The sequence below is a fragment of the Papio anubis genome, chromosome 11, assembly GCF_008728515.1.
Source record: "Papio anubis isolate 15944 chromosome 11, Panubis1.0, whole genome shotgun sequence".
Taxonomy (NCBI): domain Eukaryota; kingdom Metazoa; phylum Chordata; class Mammalia; order Primates; family Cercopithecidae; genus Papio; species Papio anubis.
Window position 1 is genome coordinate 68,978,380 of NC_044986.1, and position 25,735 is coordinate 69,004,114.

Sequence of the window (25,735 nt, forward strand, 5' to 3'; positions counted from 1 at the left end):
GTAATAAATTAGGTAATAAAATAAAATCAGTAAACCAGTCTTAAATTTAAATAATCACTTTGTTTTGTTTTATTTCAAACAGGGTCTTGCTATGTTGCCCAGGCTGGTCTTGATTTCCCGGGCTCAAGTGATCCTCCCTCCTCGACCACCCAAAGTGCTGGAATTGCAGGTGTGAGCCATCTTGCCTGGTCAAATAACCATTATTAATACAATAATAATGGCACCTGAAATTTATGACATGCTTATTATAAATCAGGATTATATAATTAACCTGTTATATATAACCAGGATTATATATATAACCTTTAATCCTCCCAACCAATCTGTGACATTGGTACTATTAATATCCATCTCCAGTTTAAAAAAAAAAAAAAAAGAGAAGACTAAAGTAGAGATTATGTCCAGGGTCACAGAGCTGGAATTCAAATCCAAATAGTCCACTAGAGCAGGCACTCTTAGCTGTTACACCAAAATGGTTATAAAATAATAAAGTATGGAAAATACTTCTTAAAAGTGAACATATATAACAGAAAATTATTTAAAAATAAAGAGGTGGCCGGGCGCGGTGGCTCAAGCCTGTAATCCCAGCACTTTGGGAGGCCGAGACGGGCGGATCACGAGGTCAGGAGATCGAGACCATCCTGGCTAACACGGTGAAACCCTGTCTCTTCCAAAAAATACAAAAAACTAGCCGGGCGTGGTGGCGGGCACCTGTAGTCCCAGCACTTTGGGAGGCCGAGGTGGGCAGATCCTGAGGTCAGGAGATCAAGACCATCTTGGTTAACACGGTGAAACCCCACCTCTACTAAAAATAAAAAAAAAATTAGCCAGGCATGGTAGTGGGCGCCTGTAGTTCCAGCTACTTAGGAGGCTGAGGCAGGAGAGTGGTATGAACCCGGGAGGTGGAGCTTGCAGTGAGCCAAGATCGCGCCACTGTACTCCAGCCTGGGCAACAGCGCGAGACTCCATCTCAAAAAAAAAAAAAAAAATATATATATATATAATCTTAATATATATACATACATATAAAATAATAATAAAAAGAACTTGGAACAAAAAATGCCAGATTGTTACATTGTAAAAACTGGGGACAAGTGAAAGGAAGTTAAAATTTTCAACTTCCAATAGGAGACATCCAAAGATATGGATGGCTTCATCCGAGGTAAAAAGGTCAGTCACACATACACACATACACACACACACACACACACACACACACACACACCCCTATGTGTGAATTTAATTCAAAGGTCACCATTAATAGAGTGTTGAAATTACCAGGGAGAAAAATTCAGTAAATAAATTATGCAAAGACCTAAAAAAACAAAGTGACAAGAAAGCATAAAAAACACAAAATAAGGTAAAAGAAGACCAAATAAATCTCCCCAAATTTAAGTAAACTAAGTTCCTCAAATTATGTTATTTATAATAAACATATCAAAAATAAAATGCAAGAAGATAATAAGGGAAATACAAGAAAATTAAAACAGAAAGAAAGCAGGGTGGTAATATAAGCATCAAGCGGAAATGAACTAAAGGCATAAGGATAAATAAGAACAGAGGCCATTTTCAGTATTGTTGGTTGCCAATAGGTACATGGCAATAGAACAAGTATGTATCATTAGGACCAGGACAATTGATACATCAATATATGCAACAAAATATTAGTTAGATATAAAGGACAAACTGACTAACATTACTATCTCAGTTTTTGACATATTTTGTAGAATTTTTTTTTTTTTTTGAGACGGAGTCTCAGACTTTCACCCAGGCTGGAGTGCAGTGGCGTGATCTCAGCTCACTGCAAGCTCCACCTCCTGGGTTCACGCCATTCTCCTGCCTCAGCCTCCCGAGTAACTGGGACTACAGGTGCCTACCACCACGCCTGGATAATTTTTTGTATTTTTAGTAGAGACGGGGTTTCACCATGTTAGCCAGGATGGTCTCGATCTCCTGACCTTGTGATCCGCCCACCTCAGCCTCCCAAAGTGCTAGGATTACACGTGTGAGCCATGGCACCTGGCCATTTTGTAGAAAATTTAATGAGACCATGGAGAGTTTATAAATACTGACCACAGTTAAATGTTTTTTTGTTTTATTTTGTTTTGTTTTGAGACAGAGTCTCATTCTGTCTCCCAGGCTGGAGTATAGTGGTGCAATCTTGGCTCAGTGAAACCTCTGCCTCCTGGGTTCAAGAGATTCTCCTAAGTCAGTCTCTCAAGTAGCCGAGATTGCAGGCGTGAGTCACCACATCTGGCTAATTTTCGTATTTTTAATAAAGATGGGGTTTTGCCATATTGGCCAGGCTGGTCTCAAACTCTTGATCTCAGTGATCTGCCCGCCTCAGCCTCCCAAAGTGCTGGGATTACAGGCATGAGCCACTGAACACGGCCTAATTTTTAATATACATATACACATGTGCACAAAGGGTCTTCAAAAAGTTTATGGAAAATGCATATTATGAAAAACCTATGCATGGATTTAAAAAACAAATTTGCACCAAAATAATCTCATACTAACTTGTAACATGTCTGAACAGGATCTAATTTGAAGCACTAAGAAGGGTAAGACATCAGAAGGGTAAGACGGATCACATGAGGTCAGGAGTTCGAGACCAGCCTGACCAACATGGAGAAACCCCGTCTCTACTGAAAACACAAACTTAGCCAGGCGTGGTGGCGCATGCCTGTAATTCCAGAAAAAAGCCCCTATCAGAGCAACATAAATTCTGCTAAAATTGAAGCAAGAACAAACATCAAATTTATGGTGAAGGTTGGGTGAAATCACTCATGCTTTATGAAAAGTTTATGGGGACAATGCCCCAAGGAAATCAGCAGTTTACAAAGGGAAAACTTGTTTTAAGAAGGGACGAGACATGATGTTGAAGATGAAGTCCACAGTGGCAGACCATCCATATCAATTTGCAAGGAAAAAATTCATCTTGTTTATGCCCTGATTGAAGAGGAATGATGATTAACAGCACAAACAGCAGCCAACACCACAGACGTCTCAATTGGTTTAGCATATACAATTCTGACAGAAAAATTAAAGTTGACCAACTTTCCATTTGATGGGTGCCAAACCATTGCAACCAGATCAGCTACAGACAAGAGCAGGGTTTCGATGGAAATGTTAAACAAGCAGGATCAATTTCCTAAAGCATTTCTTCAAATAACTGTAACCACAGATGAAACATGGCTTTACCAGTGTGTCCTGATGGCAATGCACAAAGCAATGGTTACCAAGAGGTGGAAGTGGTCAAGCCCAAGACCAGTGGGTCGGTCAAGAGCAAAGGTCATGGCAGGAGTTTCTGCGATGCTCAAGGCATTTTGCTTGCTGACTTTCTGAAGGGCCAAAGGAGATGTTACCTCTTCTGAAGGAGAACAAAAACATCTCCTTATGAGAACGTTTTGAGAAAGCCAAAGCTTTAGCAGAAAAATACCCTTTTGGAAAGCTTTACCAGAGTTCTTCTCTACCACAACAATGTCCTGCTTATTCCTCAACAAACAAAGGCAACTTTGTGAGAGTTTCAATGTGAAGTCATTAGACATCCACCATACAGTCCTGATCTACTCCTTCTGACTTCTTTTTGCTTCTTAATCTTAAAAAAAAATCTGTAAAGGTCATCCATTTTTCTTCAGTTAATAATGTAAAAAAGGCTGGATGTGGTGGCTCACACCTGTAATCCCAGCACTTTGGAAGGCCAAGGCAGGCAGATCACATGAGGTCAGGAGTTTGAGACCAGCCTGACCAACATGGAGAAACCTCATCTCTACTAAAAATACAAAATTAGCCAGGCATGGTGGCACATGCCTGTAATCCCAGCTACTCGGGAGGCTGAGGCAGGAGAATTGCTTGAACCCAGGAGGCAGAGGTTGCAGTGAGCTGAGATTGCGCCATTGCACTCCAGCCTGGGCAACAAGAGCAAAACTCCATCTCAAAAAAAAAAAAAAAGAAAAAAGAAAAAAAAATTGAATATATTTAAGTTCCTACTTGTATATCTTTTTATTAAAAAGTTTAAGAGCACTTTTTAAAAAAGTACTTCTGTAATATAGCAAAGAATATTTATCTGAAACTAAGATTTACCATATGCTTAATTGAAAAATACCGGACACATTTATTTTAACACAATGCACAAAGTCAGTATGGTCATTGCTACTACTATTATATTGAAAGTTCTAGCCAAAGCAACATATAATGAAGTACACATGTTAGAAAAGAAAAAATATTATATTACCATTATTTGCAGATACTATAAATGTTTTCCTAAAAAATCCAAGAAAATGAACCAAAGCTTTCAGAACTATTACTAGCAGTAACAGGTTCAGTTATAAAACGTGTATGTAACAGATTTTCCCTACCCCCCACTGCTCCAGTCAAAGGAGATATAACAGATTTTAAACTGGGAAACTAAAATACTCAACAAGCTGCACTAGCATCTTCCTAATTACTCCTCTTCCCTCTTGGCCTATAGTTTCTACTGATAAAATGAAATGTTTTTTGAGGCAAGATCAAGGTAAGTCTGAAGTTATTGAGAATGTATAGAGGAATTAGGCTTTGAAATGGGTTCAAGTCTATGCCAAGTCTATACCAGATAAAAAAATCTATTCTCCTCATGCAATAATCATTTAGGGTTCATAGAAATATTACATTAATTTAAAAATAACAACTAACAATTACTTAGGGCTCATCATATGGGTCAGGCACTGTTACTTAGATGTAACTTATAAGGCCGGGCACTGTGGCTCATGCCTGTAATCCCAGCACTTTGGGAGGCTGAGGCGGGTGGATCACTTGAGGCCAGGAGTTGAAGACCAGCCTGGCCAACATAGCAAAACCCCAACCCCATCTCTACTAAAAAACACAAAATTAGCTGGGCGTGGTGGCACATGCCTGTAATCCCAGCTAGTTGGGAGGCTGAGGCATGAGAATCACTTGAACCTGGGAGGCAGAGGTTGTAGTAAGCTGAGATGGTGCCACTGCACCACTCTAGCCTGGGTGATGGAGCGAGACTCTGTCACAAAAAAAAAAAAAAAAAAAAAAGGAGAGAGAAAGGAAGTAACTTATATATCTTAATCCATTTAATCCTCATAACAACTCTATAAGGTAGATAGCTGTGGTAATATTACAGATGAGGAAACTGAGGTTTATATATGTGGCCAATAAATGGTAGAGCTGGGATATGAACCCTGGTGGTATGGAATCCAGAACCCTGATGAGTGGCTCTCAGGATGAAACACATACATAACAGGCTGAATTAACTAGCAAGGGATATTCTTTGCTACAAAAGGGCACAATAAGGCTAGAGAGTTTACAACTTTGCAAACTTAAGTCTCTTGAATATAAAACTCATTTTTATATTTAAGACCCATCAGTCCATCCCTCATTTCTAGTTCTGCTTTCAGGTACATTTTTCATTTGGTCTCCACCCTGTATGTTTTTCTAATAATCAGAATTAAATGTGAAATCCTCAACAACAGAAAAAAGCCAGGACTTATTAAATTAAATGATTACTGCCATGGCCACAATCAACACAAAAGATATACTTAAATGATTAGTCTGAAGAATAGGAAGATAAATCACTGAGAAACTGAAGCCACATCTGGGAGATCTGGAGTATGTAAATACAACTGGGAAGTCATCTTTCTGAAATTTCTTGGAAACAAAAAACACCACATGAAACCAATGATTGGTTCAGACAGTTTTGGAAGCTGAAGAATGTTGGTATTTTTTAGTATGCAAAGCTGCCTTTAGTCCTTGACTAAATGCCTTGCGTTTGCAGGGAGGGACCAAATAGTGGGAAAGGAAGAAACTACTTTGAGAAGGACAATACTCATTTACACACAGGACTTAAGATGCACTATTAAAATATATCAATCATTACTTTATATGCCTCCTCCCCTCCATTAGACTGCAGCTGCTGTACATATATATATGTATATGTATGTATGTATATATATGTATGTATGCATATATTACTTGCTGAACAAGATGTAGGTGAAAGAACCAAGGGAAAAACAAATCAGTTTTATTCCAAAACATTCCCTTTAGACACATTATTTTGATGTCAAGTAGAGCATAATGCTAGGAAAAATATCAGGAAGGAACAGTGAGAAGAGAGAAATACAGATGTATCTTTGCTACCTCAGCAAAAAAGTTTGCGCTGTAGATGTGAATTAGCTCAATGGAAGAAGAGGCTGATACCACCGGTGGAGCTTTGGAGGGTCTCTCTTTCTAACAAGACCACATTGTCACCCACAAAGTTCCCATTGTTCCATAGACTCCTGGATGTTTCCTGCCTCCTGTCCTTATAATTACAGAGTTATGGGGGTCCTTTCCAGGATGTGTTCTAGCTTGTCTGACCCAACTAAGCACACTTTTCTGCTCAATGGCAAGAGGATGGGGGTTGGACAATTTTGCTGCTTTTCTGCCTGTGAGTTCCCCTCTAGATCTTATTTTAGATTGTGTTTACACTGTATAGTACCAATGGTATGTGTGTCTGTGTGCCCTTTGCACAACAAAGGGGAAAAAGTAATTTTGTTGGATGAAGAATTGCCTAGGAGGCAGTGAGTTTAATCTCCTTTGACATTTCACCAAGGACCCATTTTTTCCCCTCAATTTGTCTTGGTCCAGATCTCAGGGCTTCCTCCTATTAGTGGGAAGAGCCCCAAGGAAGCCTGTGGTTTTCACTGACGTTCCACCACTGGAAACCCCAAGGAGCCAAGCACCAAACAGAATTATGAACCGGGACAGTCCCATAAAAGGCCACAGGATTTCCTGGTCCATTTACCATAGAACAAGAAGACCGATGGCCCTGTCTGTGAGACCAGTGTGGTCAAGATAAAACAATGCTCAATGCCTTAAACAGTTCCATCTCTGGGTGCTGAGACAAGTTGGATGATTCACCTCTTGTGCAATAAGCCCCAATAGATAATTTGTTATTCTCCTAAGTCTGTAAACCAATTTCTTTTCATCAGAATAAAATACAGTTAAATATTACTTTACACATAGCCTAGAGTTGAAAAGAAACTATTTAAGAAAACATTGCAGTGACTCCTTCTGTGGAAAAATAATTACCTTTTAATTTACCTGCTTCATATATCTGGATTTGGGACCATTGTTTTTCTTAAAAGGAGGCACTCAAAATCCTCTCTGGCATGGATTCATATTCACCCAGCTTAAAAGCAACTCTGTGACAGACAAGTGAGCACAGAAAGACTAACATTAATTATGTAATTGTCTAGGGGCCTTAGAGAGTTAATGTAATTTGAGTCAGGTGTGGTCACTCACACCTGTAATTTCAGCACTTTGGGAGGCTGACACAGGTGGATCACTTGAGGCCAGGAGTTCGAGAGTTAATGTAACTAATCTGGTCCTATATAACAGATTAGACATCCAAAGTATTTGGCCCATGGAGGTACTCTAGGTACATACATACATTCAAGTGTAGCTCTAAATCGCTATGTTTCTTCATTATAAGAATCCAATATTCTTTCCTTTCTTTTTTTAAATTTCTGCATACTGAGATACTAGTAAAATGAACTTTTGGAATTCTACAGTACCATAAACACAGGCATGACTAAAAGATAGGCTTTGCAAACACTAAAAAATAATTAACTTTATGAGGTGTTAAAAAAAGATAAAGTTTAAAAAACCATTAGAGAAGCTAATAAACTATGCTTACCCTACCCCCAAATATCCTTAACTAATATTGTGAATGAGCAGTAATTAGAGTAGCTATTCTTTTCACTGTGCTTAAGTGAAAAAAGAAAAACGGCATAGTAAATTCCAGTGCCCGCCAGTATATGATTTTTCTTAAAAGGAATGGTGGTAAGACTAGCAGATGGGTCCTTGTAGGCCACTGTAAATAAAGACTTTGGCTTTACTCTGAGACACACTGGAGGTCTTTAGGGGATTTTTGGGCAGTGGAATGATCTTATTTAAATTTAACAAGATCATTCTAGGTGCTGTATTGCAAGTAGACTAGAAAAGCAAGGGGGAAAAAGTGGTAACCAATCAGGAGTACTGAAATAATTCAAGAGAGATATAAGAAGGTCTTGGACATGGTAGTAGTAGTGAGTGTAGTGAAAAATTGTGGGGATTACTTCACGGTAGAATTGACAATTTTGCTGACAGATTGGAAATACAACTATTAAGATTATTTTTAAAATGTACATGGGCTGGGCACTGTGGCTCACGCCTGTAATCCCAGCACTTTGGGAGGCTGAGGCAGATGGACCACCTGAGGTCAGCAGTTTGAGACCAGCCTGACCAACATGGTGAAACTCTGTCTCTAATAAAAATACAAAAATTAGCTGGGTGTGGTGGCGTATCCTTGTAATCCCACCTACTCAGGAGGCTGAGGCAGGAGAATTGCTTGAACCCGGGAGGGGGAGGCTGCAGTGAGCAGAGATCACACCATTGCACTCCAGCCTGGGCAACAGGGCAAGACTCTGTCTCAAAATAAATAAAATAAAATAAAATAGAATAAAATAAAATAAAATGGAATAAAATGTATATGGGCCAGGCGTGATAGCTCACACCTGTAATCCCAACACTTTGAGAGGCTGAGGTGGGCATATCACTTGAGGTCAGGAGTTCGAGACTGGTCTGGCCCACATGGTGAAACCCCATCTCTACTAAAAATACAAAAATTAGCTGGGCATCGGGGTGCATGCCTGTAATCCCAGCTACTTGGGAGGCTGAGGCAGGAGAATCATTTGAACCCAGGAGGCAGAGGTTGCAGTGAGCCAAAATTGTGCCATTGCACTCCAGCCTGCTTACCCCAACCCCAAACATCCTTAACTAGTATTGTGAAATAGCAGTAATTAGCAAAACTCCATTTCAAAAAACAATAAGATGTATATGTATGCATGTACATGTGTATACACACACACAAACACACACACACACACTTTTTCCTCCACTTTCCAAAACAGAATAATAGGTATGTTTTGAGTCATCAATATATTATGAATGTTTTTCTATGCTAATAAATCTCTGCATTCCATACATTAAGAACTATATAAAATGTCATTGTATAGATTTATTATAACTGGTTTAGCCATTGTTTGATATTTGAGTTCTTTCTAGTTTATTTTTATGTGTGTATTTTTAAAAAATTATTTTACTTTATTTTATAATTTTATTGAGACAAGGTATCACTCTGTCACCAGGCTGGAGTGCAGTGGCACAATCACAGCTTATCAAAGCCTTGACCTCCTGGGCTCAGGTGATTCTCCCACCTCAGCCTCCTGAGTAGCTAGGACTAAAGGTGCCCACCACCACGCCCGACTAATTTGTGTATTTTTTTGTAAAGACAAGGTTTCGCTGTGTTGCCCAGGCTGGTCTTGAACTACTGAGTTCAAGCGTTCTGCGTGCCTTGGTCTCCTGAAGTGCTAGGATTACAGGTGTGAGTCACCATGCCTGGCCTGAGTTCTTTCTAGTTTATTTTTTGACCATCAGCATCATTATACATGTGATTATTTTATTAGCTTAAACATGTAGAAAAGGAATTCCTGGACCAAAATTTGAAAGTGTCTGGTAAACACCGTCAAGACTCTGAAAAGGTTTTGCAAATTATTTATGCTCTCACCAATACTACATAGTCAATTAACTTCAAGGGTCAATTCTAACAGTTAATCCTGGCATGCAAATAGTTTTGGGAACACTATGAATTTGGTAGTGAAATGAGAGGAGGAAAACTGCCTCTTCAAAGAGGTAATCAACCCTAATCTTTACTTCAGTTTCTTGGAGTTCTTTAGACCTCTGGGAGTGGTCTAAGCTTAGGAAAGACTTTACCTCATATAGTTTTGGGGAATGTGCACAACTCTAGGACAATTTAACCTTAGGGCCAACCTGGGGGTAAAGCTACCTAAGACATAAGATAGAGCCAGAATGCTGGCACTTCGCATAGCTCTTAGACAAGCCCATGCCCTGGGATCTTCTGGTCCATAGTCAAAGGGTAGCCAGGCTCCACTAAAATAGGAGGGAGACAGTTAAACTGCCGTTTCTGGCAGACTTCCGCAGACAATCTAGTCAGGCGACCCATGTTTCTACTCAAGTAAATTCTGAACATAAAGAAAAAACACTTAGAAATGTATACTCTCCAAACAGACTTAAAATTCATACTGAACTCAGTCTTGCTAGTGTTTGAAAATCCTAAGACAATGAAATTACATGGGATGGTTACTGTGAGTTTATTATCATTACATATTATCTCTGCAATGGCTAAAAAGAGCCCTTTATTCATTATCAGTGTGATCTGTTTATTTAATGGCAATCGGCAGGTTTTCCTAAATAATATGGAATACTACATGTTAAGAACCCAAAAATAAAATAATAAAAAAAGAACAACAACAACAAAAGGGTTTTAAAATTTCATAAGAAGATTGTGAGACTTTTCTTGAATTCCTCCACCAAGGCTCCAGCTGTACAGGCATCTATTCCTTCCAACAACTGTTTTTCTTTCATTTAGATTTTTTTCCAAAAAATACACTTCAGCCCTGATTCTAAAAAAAAAAAAAAAAACCATGTATAATTTCACATCTAAAGAAAAGAAATAGCTGATGTTTCTAGTTCACAGTATATAGCCTATCTTTGAGCTTTATCTCAGCCTCAATTATTAGATGACTTTCAGAGAACTGCCAGAAATAGTCTTTTATTTAAACTGGTTTTCCTTACACTGTTATTTGACAATTGTGTTACAGAAAGATTATTCAATACCAGCAATGTCAAAAAGCTTGGATTTCCCAAGAGTTCCTGGGTGAGAGATTCTAGAAGGCAAGCCAGTGCTTTTCTACTTCAGGAATATACTTTCTTCAAATTCATGTTACTATTTTATGCCCAAATTACATATGTCTGCATAATAGACTCCCATCCCTAACTTCAGAGATCTTAAAAAAAAAAAAAAATCTGCTTGAATTTCATTTCATTTTATGTGTTTTTTTATTCCATACCATGTGCTCAATAACAGCCAAAGTGACGGCTTATGCCAACATGCAATTTATTGCATAGATGCTTAGAACTAGCTACTTTAGGCTGGGTACAGTGGTTCACGCCTATAATCCCAGGACTTCGGGAGCACAAGGCAGGTGGATCACCTGAAGACAGGAGTTCAAGACTAGTATGGACAACATGCTGAAACCCGGTCTCTACTAAAAGCACAAAAATTAGCTGAGAGTGGTGGAGGGCACCTGTAATTTCAGTTACTTGGAAGCTGAGGCAGGAGAATCACTTGAACCTGGGAGGCGGAGGTCATTGCACCACTGTACTCCAGCCTGGGCAACAAGAGTGAAACTGTCTCAAAAAAAAAGACAACTAGCTACTGTAATAAATTAGATTTTTGTTACTTAACCTATGCTAATTTGAAGGACACTTTTTACATGTGAGTCAGTTTGGCATTCACCCAAAAAACTGTTTTTCAATTCAGTGTTCAAACAGAAAAATTTAGATAGTCTAACTAATTTTCTAGCTTTTATCACGTATAAGTACATAGAGAATAACTAGTCCCTTAAGACATTTAAAAATACTAAGCAGGATGCTGAAAATGCCTGGAGCAATATAAAATTATGGTAAATTATGGTATTCACACTAAGTCATCATTTGGAATTTTTTTTTTTTTTTTTTTGAGACAAGGTCCTGCTCTGTCACCCAGGTTACAGTGCAGTGGTGTGATCTCAGCTCACCGCAACCTCTGTCTCCTGGGCTCAAGTGATCCTCCCACCTCAGCCTCACAATTAGCTGGAACCACAGGCACGTGCCACCACAGCAGGCTTATTTATTTATTTATTTATTTATTATTATTATTTTTTGAGTTGGAGTTCTGCTCTGTCGCCTAGGCTGGAGTGCAGTGGCAACTGCTGCCTCCCGGGTTCAAGCAATTCTTCTGCCTCAGCCTCCTGAGCAGCTGGGATTATACAGGCACGTGCCACCACGCCTGGCTAATTCCTTTTTTTTTCTTTTTGAGACAGAGTCTCATTCTGACACCAAGGCTGGAGTGCAATGGCACGATCTTGGCTTACTGCAACCTCTGCCTCCTGGGTTCAAGTGATTCTCCTGCCTTAGCCTCCAGAGTAGCTGGGATTACAGGCACGCACCACCATAACCGGCTAATTTTTGTATTTTTAGTAGAGACGGGGTTTCATTATGTTGGCCAGGCTGGTCTTGAACTCCTGACCTCAAGTGATCAGCCTGCCTTGGCCTCCCAAAGTGCTGGGATTACAGATGTGGGCCACCATGCCTGACCACCCAGCTAATTTTTATATTTTTTGTAGAGACTGGGTTTTACCATGTTAGCCAGGCTGGCCTCAAACTCTTGATCTCAGGTGATCCACCCACCCTGGCCTCCCAAAGTGCTGGGATTACAGGCGTGAGCCATTGTGCCTGGCCTAATTTTTGTATTTTTAAAAGAGACAGAGTTTCACTATGTTGCCAAGCCTGGTCTCGATCTCTTGGGTTCAAGTGATTCACCTGCTTTGGCCTCTTAAAGTGCTGGGATTATAGGAGTGAGCCACTGTGCCTGGTCAGAAAAATTCTCAGATATTTATTTAGCCAACAAATATATATAGAATTCTTATTATATGCCAGACAATGTGGTTTATCAATATCTTCTCCAAAACAGGCAGTAATCAGGCAAACCGTTCAATGACAACCACTATTTTCTGCCTTGATTCCCTTTGTGTACCCTTTAAATTTCCCAACAAAACAAATAAGGGTTTTTTTTTTTTTTTTAATTTTTTGAGATGGAGTCTCACTCTGTTGCCCAGGTTGGAGTGCAGTGGCGCCATCTCGGCTCACTGCTACCTCCGCCTCCTGGGTTCAAGGAATTCTCCTGCCTCAGCCTCCTGAGTAGCTGGGATTACAGGCATATGCCACTGCGCCCAGCTAATTTTTGTATATTTAGTAGAGACGGGGTTTCACCATCTTGGCCAGGCTGGTCTTGAACTCCAGACCTCGTGATCCACCCACCTCGGCCTCCCAAAGTGCTGGCATCACAGGCGTGAGCCACCATGCCCAGCCCAAATAAGCATCTTTATAAGTTGTTCCAGGAGCAGGTAAGCAACACCATGATAAGATGTAAGCATAATCAAACACTGTTAAGCTGAGGGTTTAAATGAAAGGTCCAGCTATAGAGATGGATGAATAAATTTGATTCCAGTCTCGTTTCTAAGAGGCAGACAATGTGAAAAAGTGGGGCTCACAGACCAGAAGCAAACATCATCTTTAAACATCATCAATTATTGAGTGCTAAATTTCTTCAGAGCCATCCCAACCATCAGTAGAAGAGAAACAGGACAGAGCAGAGGCTGAGGAAGATAGGATAAGTGAGAAGAGTTCTAAGGAACTGGGATGAGGGCAAGTCTCCACAGTTTGCTCTAGGGTAATGAAGGGGAGACTATGGCAGAAAGGCCCACTGAGGTCCACTTGACACTGTAATCAATGGTATAGTGATAGATGGGTGCATGGGTCTCCTTTCTACCTAGAAGGAACTCAGAGAAGCCACATCTTAAATATGCTTTCATTCAAATATTTTTAGAATTACTACTAGCTAAACACAATATCAAGTACTCTGGAAATACAAAGCCATATGACATAGTTCCCACTTCAAGATACTACTTAGTGATGTCTTATCCACTGCCTAAGTTTTCTTCTTACTTAGAGATTCTTTTGACTTAACAAGGACTTTCATGTAAATATTTCTGTAGCTGTTATGGGACACCATCATTCATTCATGATTTAATGTGAACACTTTTAAATTATGACAAAAAATAAAATCCTAGTTGAGATAGCCTAGGAGAAGGATAATTTTGATTGAACAAGTCAGATGAGGAGAAGGAATATGTTTACATGTTAGGTCAGTTTCTAGAAGGCAGAAGATTCAGCCTGTTTTGAAGTTTTACTACCATCTACTTTCTCCCACTGATAAATGAGGCCTAAGAAAGAAGGAAGCCTGGGCCGGGAACAGTGGCTCACACCTGTAATCCCAGCACTTTGGGAGGCCGAGGTGGGTGGATCACCTGAGGTCAGGGGTTCAAGACCAGCCTGGCCAACATGGTGAAACCCCATCTCTACTAAAAGTACAAAAATTAGCTGGGCGTGGTGACGTGTGCCTGTAGTCCCAGCTACTCAGGAGGCTGAGGCAGGAGAATGGCTTGAACCCAGGAGGCGGAGCGTGCAGTGAGCTGAGATAGTGCCATTGCACTCCAGCCTGGGTGACAGAACAAGACTCTATCAAAAAAAAAAGAAAGAAAGAAAGAAGGAAGCCTTCGAATTTACTCCCTGCTTTCCCGTTAGTCTTTCCTGTCTGAGAGCCTAAGGAGCATAGAAGGAGAACCAAGGGCAAACCTCCTCTCTTCTATATCTCCCATCTGATCCTCAGATACCACAAGGAATTGATTCCATGGAAAAGTCACAGAAAGCTTTACAGGGCGACATATGCTATTCAAGAGAGGACAAAATTTATGCGGACATAATTCTGGTGGCAGTATCAGCACATATAGCATACTCCTGACCACCTCGTTCCATACTCCTTTCTTTTTAGAGCATAGCCCCATCTTGACTATTTGTATTAAAAGGTAGGGCTCCAGAGATCACGTGTCCCTAACCATATTTCCATAACGTTTTAAATGAATATTAGAATTTTATTACCTTATGAGATTATTATTTTCAAAACAATGAAGCTGGGCTGATTCAAATAAAATACAAGTATGAAGGGTTAATAAGGAGAACCTCAAGGGTAAAAAATGATAAAATCTCCCTCAAGATACAGTCAAAATACATTTAGATCTTATTTTTTTTTATAAGCCACAATTTGCTTCTTTGCCCTCTCTGTTCTCTGCTTAGCCTTGAACAAATCACAAGCAATTATTCCCAAGGGATAAATTTCCTTTTTCAGATTAAAAAATATTTAAATATTCTAGTATAGTCACAAGCAGATTTGAGAGATTAAACACAATTGCCACTTATTTCTTGCTTGAATGAATTCAACATCATCTATAAACGATATATTTCAAAGTATTATTTTAATGTTTTGACAGAAGCTGCATTATTATAACACCAATGAATTAACCACAAAAACAGGTTATGCCAGAGAAGGAAGTTATTGGTAAATAACACATTGCAATACTTTTGGTCTTACAACATGCAAATGAGCATTTCAGAAATTCTAAGCACCTCCATAGGCTAAAATAACACTGAAAAAGATTAGCCTTCCACCTTCTTAATCTTATTCTTCATAACATCGATTTGGCAACGGCAGATAATTTCCAGACATAGAAATTACGAAGACAATAGCTAAATCAAATTTTCTGTGTAACTTCCCCAACTCTGTTGTCCCAGTAAGAAGGATTTATAACTGCTTTATACCTGTTGATACATCTCAGCTGTTAGGTCTTGCCCATATTTTTCAATACATCACTTGACCTGGAAAACTTATTTTCCATCTAAAACTTTTATAACATTTTCATTAGATAGAATGGCACTGATCAGCACCACACTTTCCAAGTCACATACATTTTGTGATCTGCTCTTGACTTCAGCATGGCAAGAGAAATAAGATATTATACAACCTCACTTGAATGCTATTGTAATATCTCAAACGGCTTGTATATTTGTGAGAAAGATGCATCATAATGAGGATGTGGCTTAATTTTCAGTAAATCAAATCTGGCTATTGTGAAAACACTTAATTCAATTTTTCCACTGATTCTCTGAAATCTAAAGAGATAATCCAAATGAGAATACAATGAATTATGCCAGATTTTCATTAGATCTGCCTCCAAACTTTAAAGCCCTGGGTACCAAACATTTTAGCTTTGATTTTTCTGGTAGGTTTTCAAAGATTAATAGTAAACAGTAAGGAAGTTGCTAAATGATAAACTATTGTATACATAACTACATATATATATATTTACTTTATTTTAATTTTATTTTTGAGACGAGTCTTGCTTTGTTGCCCAGGCTAGCGTGCAGTGTCGTGATCTCAGCTCACTGTCGGATCACTAACCTCTGCCTCCCAGGTTCAAGTGATTCTTGTTCCTCAGCTCCCAGATAGCTGGGATTATAGGCACTCACCACCATACCCAGGTAATTTTTGTATTTTCAGTAGAGACAAGGTTTCACCACGTTGGCCAGGCTGGTCTCCAATTCCTGACCTCAAGTGACCTTCCCACCTCGGCCTCCCAAAGTGCTGGGATTACAAGCATGAGCCACTGTGCCCAATTATAAATGTTTTATTATTGCCTCCCCATCAAGCTATCTAGAATTGTTTTCATGTTATTAGCCCACAAGGTTAATAACTTTAGATTGAATGTATATGAAGACAAAGAACACACAAAAATATTTCATAATTATCAATGGCCAAGGGCCAAATTCTAAGTTATATTACCATTACCTAGTGAATCTTAGCACTAGTAAGAATGATCCAAGTCAATAAATAATATTTAGCATTCCAAAGAAATTCTGATAACCCTTCTCTGTATCTAGTTATGCAGAAAAATCTCTGACTTCTGTGTATAAAATTTAAGACCATCAGCTAATGTTCCAGTTGGTTAGTGCAGAGAAGTAAGCTACTAATAATCATGCTTGTTTATTCCCACTCAATTCTTATTAACCTACCTTAAGGATCAGCAGTCCTTGGAAATTATTTAATAATAATTATTAACAGTCTCTTCATCTTGCCTAGAATGAATCTGAATTCATTTTATTAATGAGTAGTTATCTAGTAAATACTTAATATTCTATTTAATATGGATGCTATAGCTCATGCTGAAAATTCTTCAAGTTAATCCATCAAAGCTGATCAGAGAGATAGGGTTTAAAGCAATAGAATGTATGAGTTAGGAGTAAAGAGGGGGATACAAATATATGAATTCTGAATTATCATAAGAAACCAAGCTTGTTTGGGAATAGATTAATTAAAATACACATTTTCCTCATTTCACTGGTACTGGCTACAGACTGAAGACATCAATAGCTATAAGGACTATTCTAAATTTAGGATATCAACACCAAAGTAGAGTCTTAAGTTTGCTAAAGTATTTTTTAAAAAAATAAAATGAAAAAAACAACATATTTGCTCTGTTACCTTGCCACCATGCTTAATATAGATGTCTGTAGTGAATATCATTACAAATTTATATCAGTCTTGCAGCTTATATTCTAGATTGGAAAATGGACAATAACAGTATAAAAACTTATATGGAATGTTAAATAGTGATACGTGCCAAAGAGAAAAAATAAAGAAAGAGGTTTAAGAGATGTGTGTTGTATGAGTGAAATGGTATAAAAGGTGTTTAAACGTGTAGGTTGGCCAAGGAAGGCCCATTACCCGAATTACATACAGAGAAAGTAAGAAATTCATGCCACTGCTTATTGTAAGCACAAGATATTTCCGCCAGATTGATTGTTATTCTATGTGTCCTAGAAACTCTTATTTAGAAAAACCAAACTTCCGAAAAGTTTAAATAAGAAGAATTAACTCTAATGGAAGAAATTATATTGCATAACATGCTTTCTTTAGAAAAACAGCTTTCTTAATTTTATTTTGAAGTCAAGAAAAAAATCCAGATGATTTCCTATATGTAGTTGTTGACTTTTATTTTAGACAACATAGTAGTTTATAAGCTACTTTGAGGATTTAAGTTTCAATCCATTAGGGCAGTGTTCATATTCTTCAAAATGATGGCGATTTCTTGAACACCTGTGAGTCCATTAACTTTGTTTTGTTGTTGTTGTTGTTGTTGAGTCAGTCTCGCTCTATCCCCCAGGCTGGAGTGCAGTGGCACAATCTCAGCTCATTGCAACCTCTGCCTCCCAGGTTTAAGCAATTCTCCTGCCTCAGCCTCCCGAGTGGCTGGGACTACAGGTATGTAACACCATGCTTGGCTAATTTTTGTATTTTTTAGTGGAGATGGGGTTTCGCCATGTAGGCCAGGCTGGTCTCGAACTCCTGACCTCAGGTGATCCGCCCACCTCAGCCTCCCAAAGTGCTAAGATTACACGCGTGAGCCACCGCGCCAGCCTGAGTCCATTAACTTTGAATGAAAACAGCTCCTCAGAAATATGGTGGTCCCACAGCAACTGGCTGATGCCCTTTGCACTGTTCTAGCTGGTTTTCTGTGGCCCTGCTATCCACCAGAGTAACAGATGAATGCATATGCTAATGTACTTTCCCTATTCCCAAGCCACTCCCTGGCAAAGCTTTTCCTTAGGGTATTGGGTGCCCTCTCGCAGACGACTTGGGAACCATTTAGTGTATTTAGATTGTAATGATCCCTTGTTACCCACAAGAAAGGAGATTCACCGAGTGCCTCATTTCCTGTCATCCTAGCAGCAATCTGAACACGGGAAAGAACTGATCTCAGTGTCATTTCCCATATTTTTCCCCGTCTTGTTATAATAGATAAAGTAGACAATACAGTGTGCAAAACTCAGATTGCAAGAATGCTTGAACTGCCCACTATCTACAGGAGAGTTTATGACCAGACTTTCTGTAGTCCAGCCTTAGAGAAAGAAGCAGCACTAAAGTTATAGCTTAACACTGCTGAATACATGACCACAGCAGTAATGGCAAGTGACAGGAGCCCAGATGCTGGGGTTGGCCTGGGTTCAAATCCTAAACTATCTCCTTACTCACTGTAGGTCTAGGGACAGGTTCTTTAACTCTCTGTATGCCTCAATTTCCTCATTTGTAAAATGAAAGTAACGATAGTATAAACATTATAGGGTTGATGTGAGGAAAATATGTCACTGGAGTTTCAGAGGGAGAGGAAGGGAGATCATAGAAAAAGTATTTGAAGAAACGTATAAAGGGACAGGTATAAAAAGCTCAATGAACCTAAAGACAAGAAACATGAAGAAAACTGCAAGGCACATCATAATTAAAAAGAACATGTGCCAAAAATAAACGAGTGGTTCTCACACAGGGATGATTCTTCCCCACCCCCAGCACATAGGCGACATTTAGCAATATCTGGAGATAGTTTTGCTTGTCATGCTGGGGCAGTGTGTAGGCTGTGCTACTGGCATCCAGCAAGTAGAGGTCAGGAATGTTGCTAAATATCCTAAAGTGAACTGGACAGCCCTCACAATAATGAATTATCCTGCCCAAAATATCAACAGTGCTAAGAGTGAGAAATCCTAAAGGCATGTTATAATCAAATGTTTAAAACCAGTGGTAAAATCAGGCAAGAGAAAAAAATAAAAGGCATCCAAATAGGAAAATAAGAAGTCACATTATCTCTTTGCTGACAATATGATTCTATACCTAGAAAATCCAAAATACTCTGCCAAAAGACTCTTAGACCTGAAAAATGACTTTACTAAAGTTTCAGGATACAAAATCAATGTACAAAAATCAGTAGCATTTTTACACACCAATAACCTTCAAGCTGAGAGTCAAATCAAGAACTCAATTCCATTTACAATAGACACACACACACACACACTCCCCTTAGGAATATATGTGACCAAGGAGGTGAAAGAGCTCTACAAGGAGAACTACAAAACACTGCTGAAATAAATCAGAAATGATACAACCAAATGGAAAAACATGGGTTGGCAGAATTAATATTGTTAAAATGACCATACTGCCCAAAGGAATCTACAGATTCAATGCTATTCCTAATAAATTACCAATGTCATTTTTCCCAAAATTAGAAAAAAACTATCCTAAAGTTCATATGGCCTCAAAAAAGAGCCTGAATAGCCAAAGCAATCCTAAGCAAAAGAGGAAACCCAGAGGTATCACATTACAAACTGTACTATAAAGCTACAGTAACCAAAACAGCATGGTCCTGGTACAAAAACAGACACATAGACCAATGGAAAAGAATAGAAAACCCGGAAATAAAGCTGTACACTTACAATCATCTGACTTTCAACAAAGCTGACAAAAATAAACAACGGAGAAAGGACTCCCTATTTAATAAATGGTGCAGAGATAACTGGCTAGCCATATGCAGAAGAATGAAACTGGACCCCTACCTTGCACCATATATAAAAATTAACTCAAGATGGATTAAAGATTGAAATGTAGGACTTCAAACTACAAAAATCTTAGAAGAAAACCTAGGAAATATCTAGGTTGAAACCCCATCTCTACTAAAAAATACAAAAATTAGCCAAGCACGGTGGTATATACCTGTAGTCCCAGCTACTCGGGGGACTGAGGCAGGAAAATTGCTTAAACCTGGGAGGCGGAGGTTGCAGTGAGCTGAGATTGTGCCACTGCACTCCAGCCTGGGGGATAGAGCGATGATTCTAGACATCAGCTTTGGGGCAAAATTTATGAGTTGTTCCCCAAAAGCAATTTCAACAAAGGCAAAAATTTACAAGTGAGACCTAACTTAAACGGAAGAGTCTCTGCATAGCAAAAGACACCATCAACAAAGTACACAGACAAACTACAGAATGGGGGAAAATATTCACAAACTATGCATCTGACAATGGTCTAATATCCAGAATCTATAAGGAGCTTAAATAACTCAACAAGCAAAAAAACTAATAACCCCATTAAAAGTGGGCAAAGGACATACATGAATAGATCCTTCTCAAAAGAAGACACATACGCAGCCAACAAACATGAAAAAATGCTCAATATCACTAATCATTAGAGAAATGCAAATCAAAACTACAATGAGATGCCATCTCACACCAGTCAGAATGGCCATTATTATTATTATTATTCTTATTGAGATGGAGTCTTGCACAGTCTCCCAGGCTGGAGTACAGTGGAGTGTAATCTCGGCTTACTGCAACCTCCACCTCCTGGGTTCAAGCGATTCTCCTGCCTTAGCCTCCTGAGTAGCTGGGATTACAGGCACCCGCCACCACACCTGGCTAATTTTTGTATTTTTTTTTCAGTAGAGATGGGGTTTCACCATTTTGGCCAGACTGGTCTTGAACTCCCGACCTCAAGTGATCTGCCCACCTTGGCCTCCCAAAGTGCTGGGATTATAGGCGTGAGCTACCATGCACGGCCCAGAATGGCTATTATTAAAAACACAAAAGATAAGAGATGCTGATGAGGTTCCAGAGAAAGGGAATCCTTATACACTGTTGGTGGGAATGTAAATTAGTTCAGCCACTGTGGAAACCAGTTTGGCAATTTCTCGAAGAACTAAAAACAGAACTACCATTCGACTGAGCAATCCCATTACTGGATATATATCCAAAGGAAAATAAATCATTCTACCAAAAAGACATATGCACTCGTACGTTCATCACAGATTTATTCATAATAGCAAAGACCTGTTATAGGTCTCAACCTATAATAGGAATCAACCTAGGTGCCCATCAGTGGTGGACTGAATAGAGAAAATGTGGTACACAACACTATGGAATACTACATAATCATGAACCAGAATGAAATAATGTCCTTTGCAGCAACATGGATGTAGCCAGAGGCCATTATCCTAAGTGAATTAACACAGAAACAGAAAACCAAATACGGCACACTCTCATTTATAAGTGGGAGCTAAACATTGGGTACATGTGGACAGAAAGATGGGAACAACTGACACTAGGGACTACTACAGAGGGTAGAGGGGGAGGGGGACAAGGGCTGAAAACCTACCTATTGGGTACTATGCTCACTATCTGGGAGATGAGATCATTCATACCCAAACCTCAGCATCACCCAGTATCATGTAACAAGCTTGCACATGTACTCTCTGAATCTAAAATAAAAGTTGAAATTACAAAAACAAAAAAGAAAAAAAAAAAAAAAGTGATACAGAGAGTCTTAAAATCATACCCTGATTCTATTTTCTTCGTTCCTGACAAATACAGAAAGTAACTTACACAGTAAGTACTTTATTGTAAATCACTCACCACATTCAAACTAGGAGTTGAGCACCATGAAGTAAATGTGCTGGGAATGGCAGCGCTACTTGGAGGGGTTTCTTGAACTCAAGGGTCATTGTGACTTTTTAAAAACATGCTTTTAAGTGGTTAAGGGAGCTACACGATGTACCAGGTACTCTGAAGGTTTTGTTCTGTGTTCCTTCTGACATTTGGAAAGATATGAAGGTAACAGGACTAAGCAGTGGATACAAGTTCAAAGCTTATTTCAGTTCAACAAATATTTGCTAGAACTACTTACAAGTACACATTATATACCAATGCAGGTCTCTTCATTTAATGCCGTAGTCTTTCTGCTACATCATGCCTATTTGCTGTATAATAAATTCTGTTCAAAGTCACAAAAATGTTTTAAAGATTCTCACCAATTTTTTTTTTAAAAGATAAGGTTTATGGATCTTTAAAAATCAGATACAAAGTAACATGTTTTGACAGAATAAAAAAATAAAAACCAAGACAGATTTCCACTAAATAATAGGCACTAAACTATTAATAGCTACTTTATATTCATGATGTCATCATTCTCAAATAATTTGGGTTTGATATTATTATCCTCTTCACTTTACAGACAAAACAGAAGAACAAATCAATTGTCTTCCCCCAAATCACAAGCTAAGAAATGGTGGGGCTAGGATCTGAACTAGAGATGCTTTTGAAAGCACATTATGATCTTAAGTTGTATGTTGCTGGAGTTATTTTGGATTTTCATAACAAATCAGTGTGTGTTTTCATTGCCAGGGTACTGCTCCACCATATGAATTTATTCAGACATTTTGGTGTCCCAAAGTCAGCTGTGGCAAGGCATATATATATGTGTGTGTGTGTGTGTGTATATATATATATGTGTGTGTGTGTGTGTGTGTGCGTGTGTGTATATATATATATATGCTTGTCAATCCTTGCACAGAGGAGTAAGAACGAAAGTGGTCACAGTCATGGCAGGACATGTATATGCCACTTATTAAAAACTATCTTCTAGTAGCTTTATGTTTACAGATGGCTGGCTTGGAAAACGTGAAAAAGAGATGGTTATTTTTGTTTGATATGTCCCAGACCAAAAAAAAAAAAAAAATTGAAAATCACTTATTTCAAACATACAAATCTGAACTCTGGTTCACCTTAGGTAGATTTTAATAGACTACACATGGAGAGCTATGAACACAACGTTTTGTTTAGTTTCTCCAAATGGTTAAAAAAAAGTCACACCAAAAAGAAATAAAATTAAAAATCACTTAGAGTAGCATACTAATCAACAAAGCTATTGATAGTTTTAAAAAATCAGGAATTCCTCAGTCCTCTAAGTGAGTCAAAATTGAGTTTTGTGTCTTTAGAAGTATTCCTCCAAGGTTAAAAAACGAATATTCAACTCAATTAGGTCAACCAAGCCAATTTTCTTTTTTAGTAGAGGAAATGATAGATTAAAATATGTTTTATTGGAGAAGCAGTAAGTTAAGGAAGGATATAGTAGTAGGCAATACATGACTCACCTTGACAGAATACAGAGTTACACACAATTAAAGGTAGATGTCACTTCTTAGTTTTTTTGCTGCTGTTGTTTTTGAGACAGGGTCTCACTCTGTCGCCCAGGCTGGAGTGTGGTGGCATGATCTCAGCTCACTGCAACCTCTGCCTCCCAGGCTCAGGTTATCCTCCCACCTCAGCTTCCTGAGTAGCTAGGACTACAGGTATGCTTTTGTAGAGATGGGGTTTCACCATGTTGCCCAGGCTGGTCTTGAACTTCTGAGTTCAAGTGATCTGCCCACCTTGGCCTCCCAAAGTTCTGGAATTACAAGTGTGAGCCACTGTGCCCAGTCATTTTGTTTTGTTTTGTTTTTAACTTTGATACTTTAGTTTTTTCTTTTTTCTGACTCTCTCAGGTGGTTCTATACACAAGTTATAGTAAATTAAAAACAAATGAAATTTTATGTAACTTTTAATTCATTAACTCTACCAATATGTCCTGTTTTATAAGCATATAAACAATTATGTTTATAGTCCTGTATCCGCTCTACAAATGGAAAAAGAAAACATTTATACTTACTGGAAAGAACAGTTGTAAGGAAAATGTAGTCTGAAAAGGATATGAGCCCACATTCTCCAAGGGTGTAAAATATACTGCCTTCATCAGCAAATTTTTCTCGTTCTTGGGAAATTTTCTATAAAACGTATGGGTTCCAACAAAAGACAAAAATATGTAAGTGAATTAGAATATAAATAGTAAGAGATGAATCACCATTTATCTGACAGTTTTATGCTATTTACCATAAGCATTTCTCTGATGGCCATTCAAAATCAATGGATCCTTTACAGTTTTCAAGATGATGAAAATTTCAAGACAAAAATTATGTTTTCATTTTAACACTGGTTCAATATGAACATTAGAAAATAATTTCAACGTTAGAAGCCTCTGCCATTGCACATATACAGGCCCACTTCAGAACAGGTTTTGTTTCTTAGTTTGAAAAACAATCCACCTTCTTCTACAGAGGTATAAGTGGAATAAACAAATAAACAAACAAACACATGAAAAAACTAAAAGGAAATCAGTTTTGTCCAAGAAAAACTAGACTGACAGTGATAAGAAAGAAGTGAGCAACTATTTCCAAGGCCTATACAAATGCTCAGAAAACCAATTTCTGAAGTACGAATTTTACTTTATAACCCCAAGAATCTTAGCTTCAGAATACACAACAGGATGCAGAGTGAACAGCGTCTCTGAAATACAATGCCAGATAGTTGTGCACACTTTCGGCACAATTGAATCATACCTACTGTTACTTTAATGGAGGCTCCTAAATTTCAGCTATTTGATGAAACTGTCTCCTACAACTTGTTTTTACTCTAAATATATATTTCTTTTCTTTATAAATCTCACAAAGAAAGTTAGTTCTCAGCCGTGGTAACTGCCTGCCTGGCAAGTGGTCTCTTCCTGGGTGTTGAAACAAACTTACTCTGTTTTCTGAATTCTTAGCCAAAGCATAAACTTAGTTGTGACATTGAATATATTTTCAAAAACTGAAAAGGATCCACCAAAAAGTTAGACTTGAAACTAATTTCCACAAGTTCTAGACCACCAAAAATATTTAAGGAATTATTCTGAGTATAAAAAAATAGATTAAAAAAACCCAAACCAATAAAGCACAATCAAAGTAATAATGTCATGCAAGCATAAAGTAAGAGGCAGCATTGCAGGCATAACTTCAAGAGGAGTATCATGAAAACTAAACCAACAAGCACCATCACACCAGCATCCAGTTACACAACTATCCAATGGGTTACCTCTGTCTAGTGGAGATCCCATCATAAACCACAAAGGAAAGAAAACTGGTTAACCAACTGAAAATGCAAGTACCACACGAATCATCATGAAGTCAGTTTGCATGATCTTCTCAATAAACTCATTCAAAATAGCCTCTACTAGATTTACTTGTTCATAAGAAACAGTAGCTATGGACAGGGTAAAGTCCGTAGGTAAACACCAATAACACAGTACTAGGTTTTGATGGCGCTTCTACTTAGGAGAACTTTGCTGACTTCTTTTGTGGCTGACAGAAGGCATAGTCCTGCGTGATAGCATTTAGAGATTACTTCTTTCGGTTGACAACAAAAATGAGCATAGTCCAGTATGTTCTTATTAAAGTCAGATCTCATACCACACTTGATCTTCTACCAAGAGACTGAACAGAAATTTCAGACAAAAAAAGCTACTGGATGAGAACTAGAACAGCAAAGTCTTCCACTAGGAAGTTAGTATTTAAATTTCTCAAAATAAAAGAAAAAAAATAGTTGCACTTTTTACGTTACCCAAGGTACTGCAAAGGTAAAATATGTGAACAGGAAAAAATACACAAAATGAGAATAGGTCCCCAAA

The 25,735-nt window shown here is 38.4% G+C and overlaps 1 protein-coding gene across 7 annotated transcripts in view; it reads right to left on the reverse strand.

The window, feature by feature from the left end:
* MICU1 (mitochondrial calcium uptake 1) overlaps positions 1 to 25,735 on the reverse strand; it is a 264,855-nt gene that overhangs the window by 111,180 nt on the left and 127,940 nt on the right. For 5 of the 7 annotated variants that reach the window (XM_017962952.2, XM_017962950.3, XM_017962947.2 and 2 more), the window contains one exon: positions 23,906 to 24,020. In XM_017962952.2, coding sequence (XP_017818441.1) covers positions 23,906 to 24,020 — 115 coding nt within the window. Of the gene's footprint in view, positions 1 to 23,905; positions 24,021 to 25,143; positions 25,150 to 25,735 lie in introns of all 7 variants that reach the window. The other 2 variants (XM_031652265.1, XM_031652264.1) reach the window with 1 other exon arrangement.